Source organism: Setaria italica, chromosome V (genome assembly GCF_000263155.2).
Source record: "Setaria italica strain Yugu1 chromosome V, Setaria_italica_v2.0, whole genome shotgun sequence".
In the NCBI taxonomy this organism is placed as follows: domain Eukaryota; kingdom Viridiplantae; phylum Streptophyta; class Magnoliopsida; order Poales; family Poaceae; genus Setaria; species Setaria italica.
This window is the reverse complement of record NC_028454.1, coordinates 3,395,465-3,412,132: the sequence shown is the minus strand read 5'-3', so window position 1 is coordinate 3,412,132 and position 16,668 is coordinate 3,395,465. Positions and strand designations below refer to the sequence as shown.

At 45.1% G+C, this 16,668-nt stretch overlaps 1 protein-coding gene and 1 pseudogene across 1 annotated transcript; one reads left to right on the top strand and one right to left on the bottom strand.

The window, feature by feature from the left end:
- The first annotated feature begins 3,753 nt into the window (after positions 1-3,753).
- Positions 3,754-7,464, top strand: LOC101764345 (putative disease resistance RPP13-like protein 3). Its single transcript, XM_004967600.3, has 2 exons — positions 3,754-5,124; positions 5,293-7,464. The coding sequence occupies exons 1-2, from the start codon at positions 4,283-4,285 to the stop codon at positions 7,262-7,264; spliced, it is 2,814 nt and encodes a 937-aa protein (XP_004967657.1). The 5' UTR covers positions 3,754-4,282; the 3' UTR covers positions 7,265-7,464.
- On the bottom strand, positions 7,399-11,195 carry LOC101753838 (annotated as a pseudogene).
- Positions 11,196-16,668: the final 5,473 nt, after the last annotated feature.

Here is a 16,668-nt window from a genome sequence, read left to right as displayed (position 1 = left end):
TGTTTTGGGAGACTATATTAGAATGCCATTATGTTGTGTTATTAACTAGTGTGGCCTGTACACATTTGATCTAGAAATGTATGATAATTTTCACAATGGTGTTGTTGCAGTGGAGCAAATTTGCTAGTACGTAGTTGTATGGGTCCCTAGATTGGTGCAGGGGAAAGATGATAAGTACATATAGCAAGGGAATCTTTTATTGGAAATCCTTTTACAAACTAAAGATCTGCTGTGTTATTTGGTATTAATACCCTCTTAATGTTCATTAGGTGCTGATAATCTCTAGCAACTATTACGATCACGAACTTACCATTAAAAAATGTGAAGCTTGGGTTGTCTAGAGCCAAACTATCAAAATGTGCTGCCATTTCTCTATGGACATTGCTGAAAAAAAAACAATACAATTATATTTCCCTGTTTTATATTGTTCTAGTTTTGCTGCGATGTAGAAATAATATGTGATGCAGCGAAACTGGTGGATGAGGAAGCAGGAACAACAAAATATCGACAAAATATAGCTGAAGCATTTTGTAACAAAAGCTACAATTGGATCATATATGCTCAGTGCCGTGTTTGTTTGGCACGTGGAAAGAGTTGCACAGTCTAGGTCCTCATTAGCATATCTAGTGGGCCTATTTGTTGGGCATCATGACTCACAGGAAGTCCAACGACCAGCGCATAGTATGTGCCATGGTATCTGATAGATGTGATTGCAAATAATTTCAGATACATGGTACTCCTCCCTCCCTCCTTCCCGAATTGTAGGTCATTTTGACTTTTCTAGGTACATATCTTTTGCTATGCACGCTTAAATATAGGCTATGTCTAGATACAAAGCAAAAATTATATATCTAGAAAAATCAAAACGGCTTATAATTTGAAACATAGGGAGTAGCTTCTAAGAAAACCTTCAAAACTGCTGCCTACTGAGTTCTGAGTTGGCCAACCCTCCCAGTTTTTTTGACTTCTTTTCGTTTCTAGTACACTATAGCAGCAGCAGATAGAGGAGATTGAGCGGCTTCTATTCCAGTTCCTCTTCCTCTCATGTGGTGTTTGCGACACCGGAGGTGCTCGTACATATCCCCTACTACCTAATAGCTTTAGGGTTAGGCTTTACTCATTGGCACTGGCTTCACCAAAAACCACCGTGCTTTCCTCCCTTCAAGTGATCTCCTTCAACAGTCCATCTCTGTTGCATCTCCCGTGAGGTACGTCTACCTCCTATTTGAAAAATTGGATTGGTGCTTTGGTTGCCTGCTACTGTGATGATTGGGCCGCTAGCTATCGAGTCGTAGTGTCTGTTATCGTAGTACCACCGTCTCAGAAACACAAACTACATTGGAGCCGATAAAATCTCCTATACGACCTTACCATTAGTCGGTATAAATTTTTGCTGACTCCACATTTTAGTCATTGTAAGTGGCATCGTTATAATGTTTTACCGGCTAGCATTACTTTATCGATCGATCGTTCGATGATCCCCGAAGTTTACCAACCATCACTTGGGTGTGCACAAGGTTTGGAATGGAGTGTGGTTTTATTCCCATGTGTCCGGTGTAGTCATGCAATGGATTTGGAGGCGCATGACGATTTGGGAGAGCGGCATGCACGCTGATTCAGGAGAAGAAGTACGCTGTGTCGATGTTTTGGGAAGTTGGAGGGGGTGCGGTTGGGGAATTTGGTGGAGGCTAGGATTGAAGGAGTTGAGAGGCTGATAGGTGCAGCATGCCGATGGAAAACATAGCCTGGACCATATATGCCGGCTGATTGTAGGGCCCGAATACTAGGAATTGCTGAATGATGATTCAACACGAAGTTATAAATATAAATACGATGGAGCACTCAACAAACTTTTGATATATATACCACCTGATGGTTTGCTAGAAATCTTTACTGACTACCAGTACATCAGTAATCTTCTAGTTTTAGCGGTTCACGTCGAACGGCAGTTTGGTGTTGTGGTATAGTGGTTTTGAAAGTATGCCATTTGATGTGTTGCTAATGTCAATGAAAATTACAAAACTTCTTCATCGGGAAAGGTATCGACTTCAAGCTTGCAGCTTGGCGTGATCTCCTACTAATAGTGTGTGGTGGTTTGTCAGGTGGCTACTCCCTTGACGTGATCTCTTTTCTTTGTTCCTTTTTCAGTTTTTTACCTTTCCTTTCGTCATGTTTTTTCTTTCTTTTTTTCCATACCGCTTGTCTCCATCACACTTAATAAATATTGATTTATTTATATAGATTTCTATCAACCTTTTTGCTTTATTGTTTCTTACTTATAATTTTAACAAGATTTTGCACAAAAATGTCGATGGTATGTTCTGAATTTTTTTTACAAATTTAGTTGATTGAGCAGTTCTGGAGATTTATTTTGAACAAGTGATTTATATAAGCTGTCTGGAAAACTTTACAAAATAGAAAGCCCCTTGCTATCCTAGCAACGCTAACATGGAAGTTGTACTAAGAAATTGTATGGAGATGTTATTATAGAGTTGTATGAATAAGTTGTCTTGACAATATTTGGTGGAACTTGTGCTGAAAAGGTGCCTTGAGAAGTTATGTGAAGAAATTATGGGAAAGGTTACGCGGGTAGCTTTTCTTGGCAATATTATTGTGAAAATTTTAGCCGAAAAGAATCATGATAAGTTTATTGATAATACGTAATATTTATGGGGAAAAAATTTCAAAAAGAAAATGTCTCTTTGCTGTTGATAGATCCTGCGTTGGAAGCATCCCCACTGGATGCCCATAAATTAGGAAGCCCTCATGATATTTTCCGCCTTAGAAGGAGAGCCAGGATACGTCAGTGTCGAAAGCAACTGGAACCAGCACCACTACTTTGTGCCAATCCTGTCGTGAGCTGGGGCGCCTTCTCAATCATCGATAGAAGGCGACGGGGCAACCTCCAATGTGAAGACCAAATCCACTCTTACAACTGTGGAATAGGGATTCAGGAGTACCATTCTACTTCGATGTGCTGTGACGGCGCCACGAGAAGTTTTGTGAAGAAGTTATACATAAAAGTTGTGTGTAAATATTTTAATGACAACATTATTACAAAAATTTCTACCAAAAATAATGACGAGAAGTTTGTCCGGCAAAATTGTACGAAAATATTATGAGTCTGTAATTTATATATGTTTAGACCCTTTTGAAATGACAAGTTGCAGAAAAAGAAATTTTCCAGAAGCGAAAATTCACAGTTGGATCGTTGAATTGCTTGTCGGGAGTCTTCCTGCTAGGCGCCCATGAATTGGCAAAGCCCTCTCGTATTTCCCGCGCAAGTAGAGTCGGGAACATACATAGAGCCTGTTTGGTAGAGTTTCATCTATTCTGATTCTCTATGGGAGCTGATTCTCTAAGAGAAGTGATTCTGTAGCTAAAAGTGATTTTTTTACTCTCTAGCGTAAACTCTTAAAATCAGGAGGGAGGATCATGAAAAACTATTTTTTTCAGCTCCCAGCATCTTAGTTTATTTTAGAGAATCACTTCACAGAATTAGCAAATAATCATTTCTCTCTTAAAAAACTCCGGGAGCTCTGCCAAAACCAACACGATACATCAGTGTCGAAAGCAGCTGGAACTAGCACCACTGCTCTGTGCCATTCCGTCGACAATCCTGTAGCACCTTCTCAATCCAGCGGCGGAAGGCGACGGGCCAACCCCCGCTGCCAAGACAAATCAACTCTCGCCGACTGCGGATCAGGGACACGGGAGTGCGATCTAGTCCACTTCGTTGTGCTGTGCCGCGGATCCGCTGCGCAACTAGCAACTCTGAAAGGTTTCTTTGGACTTTGTTCATATTTGAGAGGAGTATATACGGAAAAGAATTTCGTGCAGCCGGCTGCAAACCTCCATCCATGCAGTCTGGCGTCTGATGATTGCCGCGTGTCTGTTCCAAGCATCGAACGCTAGAGCTTCCTTCGGCCGTGGAAATCGCTCAGCTCGACTCGTAGCTTCCTAGAAATTTCTAGAGGCGGAATCGAGTCAAAGTTCACCCACCGGCCACCGCGTAGCGCTGGAGCTAAGCCCCAACCGCCGTCCATGGACTAGGAAGAAAGTCATCCTCCTTCTAGGAAGCTGCGAGCCGATGGACTAGGAAGAAAGTCATCCTCTTATTTCCGTCCAGAATCCCACACAGCTTCTCCGCAGCAGCAACTGCAAGGATCAGCAAGCTAACTGACTGCGATTCGCGTCCTAGCTAATTCCTTCCTTGCTTGTTTCATTCCTTCCCACCACACACCTACCGAGACTCCGAGAGGCGATCGAGGTCGAGCGACCGATGGAGTTGGCGGCGGGGGCGGTGAGCCCGCTCCTCCGGAAGCTCGGCGAGCTGCTCGTCGGCGAGCTGACTCTGGAGCAGCGCGTGAGGAAGGATGTCGTCTCCCTCAAGACGGAGATGGAGTGGATGGACGAGGCGCTCCGCAAGGTGGCCAAGGTGGACCAGCCCGACGAGCAGGACACTCACTGGGCGCGCGAGGTGCGGGAGCTCTCCTACGACATGGAGGACGCCGTCGACGCCTTCATGCTGCGCGTGACGGGGGACACGGAGCCTGCCCGCGGCGACCTCAAGTGCAGGGTCCAGGAGTTCCTCAAGAAGACCGGCCGGTTGTTCGGCAAGGGCAAGGAGCTGCACCAGATCGCCGGCGCCGTCGAAGACGCCAAGAGGCTCTCCAATCAGCTTAGGGAATGCAGCCAGAAGTACAAGATCTGGCCGGAGGTAAAGGACGGCGGCGGCACGGGTTCAGGTACTGGCGGTGATTCTATTGACCCTCGCCTGACGGCTATGTTCAGAGAGGTCACGGAGCTCGTCGGCGTCAACGGCTCCAGGGATGAGCTGATCGAGAGGATATCCGATCGGTCAAAGAAGCATGCGCAGACTGTCTCAATTGTTGGATTTGGTGGGTTGGGCAAGACGACGCTTGCCAAAGCGGTATATGACACGGTGAAAGATCAGTTTGTTTGTGCTGCTTTTGTTTCCGTGTCTCGGAGTCCTGACTTCACCAGAATTTTCAAGAAGATACTATTTCAACTTGACAAGGAACAGTATGCGCACTTTGATGAAGCTGTATGGGATGCAATGCAGCTCATCAATGAGCTGAAAGGTTTTCTACAGAATAAAAGGTACGCTTCAGCAAACGCTGATTGCTTTTCTTTTCGGTAAGGTGCAGATTGCGTGTCAAAAGCATATTATTTTCCACAAAAATAGTGTTCTACTCTTCTAGAAAACAGGAACATGTCTTGGTTTATTAACAACTACTACTAATGTTATAAAAAAAACAATTGATGTAGGTTCCTCATCGTAATTGATGACATATGGGATGCAGAAGCGTGGGATTTTATCAAGAACGCTTTCCCTAAGAACTATCTTGGTAGTGCACTAATCACAACAACCCGCAAACACGATGTTGCTAAAGCATGCTGCCCTTCCACTGATGATCATAATAAGATTTACAAGATGATGACTCTATCTGAGAGTGACTCCCAGAGGCTCTTCTATATGAGAATATTTGGGCACCGCAATGGATGTAGTCCTGAATTGGAACAGGTATCTACAGATATCTTGAAGAAATGTGGCGGGGTACCATTGGCCATAATTTCCATAGCTAGTCTTTTGGCTAGTCACCAGCAGATAAAAGCAAAAGATCAATGGTACACTGTGCTCAACTCTATTGGTCATGGACTTGGTGATAACGTGAAGAACATGCGAGAGATATTATCCTACAGCTATTATGATCTTCCTTTTCATCTGAAGGCATGTTTATTATATCTAAGCATATTTTCAGAAGATCATGACATTGGGAGGGATCGATTGATATGGAGGTGGATCGCCGAAGGTTTTGTCCAACATGAAAACAACAATGACAACTTATATGAGGTGGGAGAGAGTTACTTCAATGAGCTTATAAACAGAAGTATGGTCGAGCCAGTAGGTATCGACTTCGAAGGCAGAGCCCAGTCTTGCCGTGTGCATGACATTGTGCTCGATCTCATCCGTTCCTTATCAACGAAAGAAAATTTCGTCACGATATGGGACGACACTGAGACCACATCTTCAAAATTCAAGGTCCGTAGATTATCCCTCCAAAATTCTAGTGCACCAGGATCTGCCACAACCACCTTGTTGCAAGTGAGGTCTTTTACAGCCTTCAGTCCCGCCGTCGATTCGATGCCATCCCTCTCACAGTTCCAAGTTCTCCGCGTACTGGACCTAGAAGGTTGTGCTCTCAAGAAATGTGGCGACCATTTTAACCTGAAGCATGTTGGCAATCTCTCTCAATTGAGGTACCTTGGGCTGAGACGAACCTACATCCATGAACTGCCGGTAGAAATCGGAAAATTACAGTTTCTGCAGACACTGGACATCAGAGGAGCTCATGGTATACAAAAACTGCCTCAGACCATCTCTAGGCTGCGGAAGCTGATGTGCCTGCATCTTGATTGGGACACGAAGCTACCAAAAGGGTTGAGCAATCTGACGTCCCTGGAAGAGCTGACCGGGCTGAGGATCGGCCAAGATTCTGCACACATTGTGAGAGAGGAGCTCAGCCATCTCACGGGGCTGAGGGTGCTAAAGATGAGTTGGGAGAAGGACACGGATTTGGGCGAAGATCTGGTGAAATCCCTAGGAAATCTCCGCGAGATCCAGAGCTTGGATGTGTACGTCAATGGCGGGCGCGGCGACCTCATCCGGACCTGGGCGTCCCCACCGGGACTCCGCAGGTTCCTGTCCAGAGGTCCGACCAGCGAGCTTTCGACTCTGCCGGCGTGGGTGAGCAGCTCGTCGCTCACCTCCCTGGACGTGTGGGTCCGCCGGGTGCGGCGAGACGACCTCCAGGCCCTCGGGGCGCTGCCGGCGCTGCGCGGCCTCCGCCTGCGGGCGGCCGGCCGCTTCAATGACGACCGCGGTACGGAGCGACTCCCCGCAGTGCGCGCCGGCGCTTTCCCGTGCGTGCGGGCCTGCGCGTTCCTGCACTTCGTGACGGCGCCGTCCATGTTCCCGGGGGGCGCCATGCCGGTGGCGCGGCAGCTCGAGTTCAGCGTCCGGGCCTGGGATCTCGCCGGCGGCAGCGGCGGGCTAATTGGCTTGGACGACCTGCGCATGGAGCATCTCCCTTCGCTGGAGGAGATTAAGGTGGATCTCTGGTACAGTGGTGGCGGTGATCAGGTGGAGATTGTGGCGGCGGTGCTGAGGCGCGCGGCTGACGGCCACCCCAACCACCCCACCCTTCGTATCACAGCAACTCCATGTTACAGATACTAGCAAAGATACTAGCAGAAATGTCCGTGCGTTGCTACGGGTTTTTACTTGCTCTCACGTTATTATTCGATTGTTCGTAATATGTTGGCTTCGCTTCACAATCACCATTCCACCATTCGCGAGCCCGGAAATATCTCCTCGCCAATCACCAATTCATGGCATTCCAAGTAGAATAAAAGTATTTGCCAATCCTTGAACACCTACCCCAATTGGCCTGCGCCTTATATTTGACCTCCTTGCATTCTCAATGAGGATAATGACTAATATCAATAATTTTGTTGAGATTACATGTAACCATCGAAGTAATCTGTTAGTCAACATTATGTTCGTATTATTTAGATTGGTAAGGCGGAATCGTACATCCACTTGAAATGTGAGGTAGACAAATCTCAGCTAGTTTATCAAAGTCGAATTATCTATTTTTTTGACCCACTGCTACAAACAAGCTCAGCTGGATGGGACTCAATAGGAACACCCTGAAACATGCGCAAGTGTAAGTTAAGCTAATTACAACTAACAAACCAAATAATTGAAAAGACGCCGGCATGTACCTTTTCCCTCACAAAACGTGGTAAGGCAATTGATGCTAGATTGCATACGGTAGTTTCTTCAGAACTTGTGTATTCAATTATCTCAGTACACAAATTGGAAGACTTAATTGTGCCAAGATTTTGTTGGTTACTTTTTCTGTTGCAACTATCCTGCATATCATAAACTTTTTAGAGCCAGATCTTCACGTTTTTCAGTAAAAAAGGGCATATGTGATAAAAGAATGGCATATTTAGAGGCAGAACAATTGCACCCTTATGATTTGAACAATTGTGTCCTTATGAATTTAATACCTTATAAAGCTTATACGTTGTTCCAGTTTCTATCTGTGCCTTCAGAGTATCAAACCAGAGGGCCTGTGCTGCAACCACTTTCTTTGCCTTGCCCTGAAATCACATAGCTGGGTTATTATATATCTTTGGTCACCTTGAAAAAATTGTATATACAGGTGCAGCATCCAGCTTACCTCTCTTTCATATTTATCGTACAGATTCTGAAACTCATCTCCCCAGCAATCGCAATCGGCCAAACCTGGAGCTTCATTGGGACAAAACAGTGACCACAGTTCATTGCGTTGTACCCTTCCCATGAACAGATCAGGAACCCACAGAGCATAGAAAAGATCCCTTGCACGATTCTCCTCCTATAAATATCACATAAAAAACTTTTCACAGATGCGGCAATCTAATGTAATAGCATGCCAAGCGCTTATATATAGTGCAATTCTTATACAGTGTGCTACGAAGACAGTAATCAATTGTCAAAATGTATTCAATCGCAGCTGGCAATTTTCAAGAATGTGTGCTATTGTTCAAGAGCTTTTACCTTTCCATGGTTCTTTCTTATATCAAGAAACTCAAAGATATCAAGATGTTGGCCTCCAAATAAACAGCAAATGCACCTAACGAAAGGTATTTGTAAGAAATCCTCAGCAATCATGTAAATAGGACCAGGCTGACTTACTGATGCTACCTACCTTTTCTCTTGCCTCCACCTTGATCAACATAACAGGCAGTATCATTGAAAACACGTAGCATAGGAACAATTCCATTAGAAGTACCATTTGTTCCTCGAATGTAGCTCCCAGTAGCTCGAATGTTGTGAATTGAGACACCAATTCCTCCAGCGCATTTGCTTATCGTAGCATATTCTGAGAGAGTATCATAAATTCCCTCAATACTATCATCTTTCATGCAGATAAGGAAGCAGCTACTTAGCTGCGCAACATTAAATAGAAGGATGAGATTAAATGCACAAGTTAACAGTCCACACTCCACACTGAAAACATTTTTGATTGAAGGTGGCACTGCAGTACCTGGGGCCTTGGAGTGCCAGCATTGAAAAGGGTCGGGGAAGCATGAGTGAACCAGCGCTGAGACATCATGTGGTATGTTCTGACAGCCGATTCAATATCATCCTTATGTATGCCAACATAAACTCTCATCAACATATCCTGCGGCCTTTCCGCGACCTTTCCACCAGGTTTCAACAGATAAGACCTCTCAAGTGTCTTAAAACCAAAATAATCATAGTCGAAATCTTGGTCATATTTTATCTCATTGTCCAAGCAAGCAGCATTCTGAAGTTATGCAGAAGTCAAAAGTTGAGTGCTTAGTTCCATGAGTCAGACTATAAGAAAAGAGGAGTTAGTCAGAAATAAAATAAACTAAGTACACAGATGCACCAGTGTAAATTACAACCACAAATAGTATTTCATCTATATTTCATTGTTTTTTTGCATAAAATTAAGCACCAAAAGAACCATATCGGATCATAATTACAACATTCCAATGATAAGCTATCGCAGAAAGTTTAAACAGTAAAACACACAAACTATCGAAATGGCAAGAAAGATGATACATGTTTTTTGCTCTAATAAATTGTTGGACCCTTAGCCCATGCATCGCACCTTCATTATGATCTCGTAGACATCATCAGCAATCATGGGAGCCATCAAGCCAGACCTCTCATCGCAATGCACATACAGAACCTTTATCCTGCATACAAAGATTAATAGAACAAATCACGACACAGATAATCAAACTCTCCTCCTAGAGTAGACAAGAAAAATGAAGTCATCGTACGTCTCTGAGAAGGACTTCATGGTGTTCTTGTGCAGGTTGGAGATGGCGATCCTCCCTGCCAGCTTCACAGAGCAAAGGAGGAAAAGGCAAAAGCAGTCAATAATTATCCAATCGAGTTGCTCTAGCAGCAGACCAAAAAAATCTCACAGACGATTGAATTATGGAGCGAGTAGATCAATCACCGATGCGTACTCGAGGTGCGAGGCGGTCATGGAGGTGGCGGTCTCGGCGGCGAGCTCGCCGATCTGGCTGGTGATGACACCCCTATAGACGCCGACGCAGACCTTCTGTGCGACGAGGTGGGAAGGAGGCGACGGTGTAGAGACCTAGCAGGAGAGGAAGGTCGACGTGTGCACGTGTGGAGAAGGACTGGATCTCGGAGAGAGCCGCGGATCCGAGGAAAGAAGAGTTCGTCTTTAGGGAGCACGTTGTGGCGGTCTCCACTACCCCCACCGCCCCGCAGATACGGACCTCCACCACCGCAGAAGGAGGCGCCACCTCCACTGCCGCAGGATCAGGCGCAGTAGCCGCCGCACCACGGCTACGGGCCTCCGCCCCCGCAGCAGCATGCGACTCCGCCACTGTCGCCAGGCGCCCCACCGACCTGGCCGCCGAGGCCGCGCGGGGCAGCGGCGGGGCGCCCCGCTCCGGCCACCGCCCGCGCCCAATCCCCTCCTGCACTTCTCTGTTGTGGAGAAAGGAGAAGCCTTTTCCCCTTAACCCCCTCCCTTCCCTCTTTTTTCCATCCAAGCCCCCAATCTGTTAGCATTTGGACTGCGGGTTGATTACTAAAAAGTTAAGGGGTGTTTTTGCAAAATGACCATGACGGACGAAAAAAGGCTGGCAGATACCTTACTCGCTTTAATAATAGGTATAGATATAGATATAGATATAGATACTTGTTGAACAAAACTTGTAACAGGTTCCTGGACGTAATCGGATTGGACTATGTAGGTTGTTGTAACCGGCTGTATAGATTACAAGAGATAAGATATTTGTTGTAACTAAAATAGCTTGTAGAAGGGCCAGCCGATGTATCTCCAGGGACTATATATATGTGTCTGTTTGCATCTATTCAAGGTGCCAAAGAAACACGTAACTCCCACATAGTTCCTAAGATATTTGTTGTAACAGTACCCAAGATAGGGACAAGCAGTTCCTTCCACATAGCTTCCGCACCTCTGATTTACATGGTAATCAGAGCTGTCAAGAACTAAGTTGTGTTCATGGCTTCTAGTTCATACACTTCCAACCCTCTCTTCGGGACTCAGGTCACGGAAAAGCTCACGAAGCAAAACCATACCATGTGGGCGGCGCAAGTTCTCGCTGCTATTCGCGGCGCACGCCTTGAAGGCCACATCAATGGCAAGACCGCTGCCCCCGACAGCGAGATTGACCAGAAGCAGTGTGACAAGACGGTGCAAGTCCCCAATCCAGCGTACGAGGAGTGGGAGGCCAGGGATCAACAGATCCTGAGCTTCCTCCTAACTTCCCTATCAAGGGAGGTGATGTCTCACGTGTCTACTGCAAGGATGGCGGCATAGGCATGGAAGGCGATCGATGACATGTTCGCCTCCCAAACACGCGCACGGTCCATCAACATCCGTCTAGCTCCGGTGACTACACAGAAGGGGGCCATGAAGGTCTCTAAATAATTCGGGAAGATGAGATCTCTCGAAGATGAGATGGCGGCTTCGGGCAATCCAATTGGAGATGATGAGCTGGTGGCATTCATTCTCAATGGTTTGGATGCTGATTTTAATCCAATTGTTTCTGCAATTATAACTAGAGTTGAGCCTATTTCTGTTGGAGAACTCTATTCACAGCCATTGAGCTTCGAGACGAGGCTTGATTTGCAGTAGGGGGCTCATTCTCATCTGCTAACTCTGCTAGCAAAGGAGGGCGCAGCAACTTTGGTCGTGGCTTTGGTCGTGCACCGAACCGTGACTTCCAGGGTCGTGTCCATGGCAACCATGGACGTGGCTCAGGCCATGGATGCGGCAACCAGGGGCACGACAACTTCCAGCAATGCTACAGCAGCAACTCCAACACCTCTGAAGATTGCCCTTGCTGTCAGGTGTGCCTCAAGAAAGGGCACGTTGCATCCGACTGCTGGCACCGCTTCGACAAGAATTATATCCCTGATGAGAAGCTAGCTGCCTCTGCCTACTCCTATGGGACAGATGCCAACTAGTACACTGACACAGGAGCAATAGACCACAACACCAGCAACTTGGAGAAGCTTGCTGTTCGTGAAAAGTACCGAGGCAATGATCAGATCCATGCGGCCAATGGTGAAGGTATGAAAATTAATCATATTGGTCATACAATTGTTCCAACCCTTACTCGCAATTTGCATCTCAACAATATCTTACATGTCTCGGATGCTAAAAAGAATTTAGTTTCCGTCCATCATCTTGCAAAAGATAATTCGGCATTTCTTGAATTTCATCCTAATTATTTTGTGATCAAGGATCAGGCAACGAGGAGCACGATCCTTAGAGGGAGATGCCGCAATGGACTCTATCCCCTTCCTTCGGCACCATCAATAAAGCAAGCTTTTGGAGTTGTCAAGCCATCCCTTGAACGGTGGCATAGTCGTTTGGGTCATCCTGCTATTCCTATTGTTGCTAGAATTGTTAGTAGAAACAATCTTCCTTGTTCTACTGAGTCCAATAAAGAGTTAGTCTGTGATGCCTATCAAAAAGGCAAGATTTATCCGTTGCCCTATGGTAGATCTTTAAGTTCTTCGAGTTATCCTTTGGAACTTGTTTATTCTGATGTTTGGGGTCCTGCACCCAATTCTGTTGGAGGAAGAAGTTATTATGTTAGCTTTATCGATGATTACAGCAAATTCACTTGGATTTATCTCCTTAAATTTAAATCTGAAGTCTTTCAGAAATTTCATGAGTTTCAAAGTCTCGTTGAACGTTTATTTGATCGCAAGGTTATCTCTATGCAAATTGATTGGGGCGGTGAATATCAACGCCTTCATACCTTTTTCAATAAAATAGGGATCTCCCATCGTGTATCCTGCCCACATGCCCATCAGCAAAATGGATCAGCTGAAAGAAAACACCATCACATAGTAGAAGTTGGTTTATCTCTTTTAGCTCATGCATCAATGCCCCTATAATTTTGGGATGAAGCCTTTTTAGCCGCTACATACTTAATTAATCGTGTTCCTAGCAAAGTCATCAGCTATGATACTCCCTTAGAACGTCTATTCAAACAAACACCTTATTACTCTTCTCTTTCGTGTTTTTGGATGTTCTTGTTGGCCCAATCTTCATCCCTTCAACAAGCATAAACTTGAGTTTCGTTCCAAAGAATGTGCCTTCTTAGGACACAACAATATTCATAAAGGCTTCCAATGTCTTGACATAGCATGTATATTTCTCGAGATGTTGTCTTTGATGAGACTCAATTTCCCTTCTCAAAGCTTCACTCGAATGCTGGAGCCCATCTTTGATCCGAAATTTCCCTCCTTCCAACCAGCCTTCTTAACCCTTCTACTGGGATGGAACATGTATCTGACCATGTGATTAATTTTCCTAATGAATCTAATATTTTTGGTGGAAGTTCTTGTGAAAACAGTGAAGGAACAGCAACAAATAATTACTTGGCGCTGGAAGTATAGGAACTGATCCTGAGGAGGATACGGTGATAGTCCTGCCCACCGCAACTCCGAAGTCTGCACTGAATCCACCATGGTCTCCGTGTCCCCCTCCACCTCTGCCAATAGCCAGCCTCTCTGCGCCTGCCACGTCCTAGCACGACACAGCTTCACCCACCAGTCCTGCAGGCGAGGGGGAGCAACATGATTCATCGACGTAGACAACACCTGCGATAGATTCGCCTGCAGCACCGGGATATTCTGCGCCCTCTACATCACCAGCAGCACCTGATATTGTGATGCGCCCCAAGGCACGTCTACAAAGCGGCATCCGAAAAGAAAAGGTACACACTGATGGTACCGTTAAGTATGGGTTATTTACTGCCTCTGGTGAACCACAGAATCTAGATGAAGCATTGCATGATAAAAATTGGAAGTTAGCTATGGATATAGAATATACAACTTTGATGAACAATAAAACATGGCATTTAGTTCCACCTCAGAAAGGCATCAATGTTATAGACTGCAAATGGGTATATAAGATTAAAAGGAAAGCTGATGAAAGTCTCGATAGATACAAAGCCCGCTTAGTTGCAAAAGGGTTTAAACAAAGGTATGGTATAGACTATGAAGATACTTTTAGTCCTGTTGTTAAAGCAGCTACTATCAGAGTCATTCTGTCTATTGCTATTTCCAGAGGATGGAGCCTTCGACAGCTTGATGTACAAAATGCCTTTCTACATGGATTTCTTGAAGAAGATGTCTACATGAAGCAACCTCCTGGTTATGAGAATTCATCTCAACCAAGTTATATTTGTAAGTTAGACAAAGCTCTATATGGACTCAAGCAAGCTCCGAGGGTTTGGTATTCAAGGTTAAGTACAAAGTTGCATGACATTGGTTGTAAGTCATCAAAAGCAGATACATCTCTATTTTACTATAGTAAAGGGTCGGTTAGCATGTTTGTGTTAATCTATGTTGATGATATTATTGTTGCTAGCTCTACTAAGGCTGCAACTGCAGCACTTCTGCAAGATCTGAATAAAGAGTTTGCCTTGAAGGACCTTGATGAGTTGCACTATTTTCTTGGAATAGAGGTAAACAAGGTAAAGGATGGTATTATATTGACACAACAAAAATATGCTAATGATGTATTACGACGAGTGGGAATGATCAATTGCAAGCCTGTTAGCGCACCACTTTCTACTTCAAAAAAGCTCTCAGCTCATGAAGGATCTTTACCTGGACCTAATGATGCTACTCACTACAGAAGTGTAGTTGCGGCCTTGCAATACTTGACCTTGACAAGACCAGATATATCCTTTGTAGTTAACAAGGTGTGCCAGTTTTTGCATGCACCTACTACAGTGCATTGGGCAGCGGTAAGAAGAATTCTAAGATATCTAAAGCAGTTGACTAAGCTTGGATTAAAGATTTGTAGATCATCTTCCTTGCTTGTTAGTGCCTTCTCTGATGCAGATTGGGTAGGGTGCCTTGATGATAGGCGTTCAACTGGTGGCTTTGCTATTTTCTTAGGGTCTAACCTTGTATCCTGGAGTGCTAGAAAACAGGCAATAGTTTCAAAGTCAAATAATGAAGCTGAATACAAGGCGGTGGCTAATGCAACAGCTGAAGTCATGTGGATTCAAACCTTGTTATATGAGCTGGGAATTCAGGCACCAAGAGTAGCTAAGTTATGGTGTGATAATATTGGAGCTAAGTATTTATCTGCCAATCCAGTTTTTCATGGAAGAAAAAAGCATATAGAGGTTGATTATCACTTTGCACGAGAAAGGGTATCAAGAAAATTATTGGACATTGAATATGTGTCAACAAAGGATCAAGTGGCATGGGTTTACAAAACCAATTACTGTTCGACAACTTGAGTTGTTCAAGAACAATCTCAACCTCCAAAGGTTAGATTGAGGGGGAGTGTTAGATATACTTGTTGAACAAACTTGTAACAGGTTCCTGGACGTAATCAGATTGGCCTCTGTAGGTTGTTGTAACCGGCTGTATAGATTACAAGAGATAAGATATTTGTTGTAACTAAAATAGCTTGTAGAAGGGGCCAGCCGATGTATCTCCAGGGACTATGTATATGTTTGCATCTATTCAAGGTGCCAAAGAAACACGTAACCTGCCGTACCCAAGATAGGGACAAGCAGTTCCTCCAACATAGCTTCCGCACCTCTAATTTTACACTCCAGTCGTATGTTCGCCGGCTCGACCTCTTGATCTTTTTATCCTTCTTATGTGCATGGCTGATAATTTGTTCTTTGTTGTTACAGCCGCCCAGGCAGGGTAGAAATCGGCAGCCGCCCATGCATATGCCCGGCTGTTAGGGAGGGGTAGGCAGTGCGACCATTGAGAGCTCATGAAGCTTGGGCTCAATACCATATAGGTAATTAGTACATATAATTTATATAATTTTCTATTTAATATAGTAAACATTAGAAGGCCCATCACAAAGCATAGTAAGCAGGCGATGTTTCGCAGCCATGTGTCTTCGCGGAGATACTGGCGCAGAACGTGCCGGCTAAGTACCTGCACTGGCATGGCGTCTCTGAAGCTGCGGACGACGATGCCGTCGAAGCCTTCCGCCACCTCGTCCCACTCTTCACCTACGAGGGCCTCCAGCCGGACATACTCCGCATTGCCAGCGGTGATACATCGCCGATCCACTCCGGCAAACCCATCTCCGAGTTCCTCACAAGGTATGCATCTATGATCTATCACACAATGCAGGCAGCCAACATGGGAATGTGTCCTGACATTCTTGCAATTGACCGAGTGCACCCTTAAAATTATAGAGCTGGCCTTGATTTTGTTTGATTGTTTCCTACCGTCACGACCCTGCCTGCCCATCGACGCACTCTGGCTGAGGAGAGGAGATGCCTGCGCCAATCCGATTGGTTCCTCACCCGACGAGGTGGCGACCGGCAACGGCAAGGACACCGATCCGATTCGCTCGTCACAGTAAGCAACACACCGATTGAATGGCTTGGCTATGTGCAACATTGAGAAGGATGTTTTGGACGACATTAATCTTGATACTGTTTTTGAAGATTTTGCATCAAGAAATGCCCGAAGATGATTTTTTACAAAGCACTGAAGCATTATATTTTTATTTGAGGTAATCATAATGGTTATTATTT

What these genes read in the sequence shown, in the direction of transcription:
- LOC101764345 (XM_004967600.3), top strand. Translation starts at nt 4,283, where the DNA reads ATGGAGTTGGCGGCGGGGGCGGTGAGCCCGCTCCTCCGGAAGCTCGGC. An exon ending in GGTTTTCTACAGAATAAAAG is followed by an intron (nt 5,125 to 5,292) that starts GTACGCTTCAGC and finishes CAATTGATGTAG; the next exon opens with GTTCCTCATCGTAATTGATG.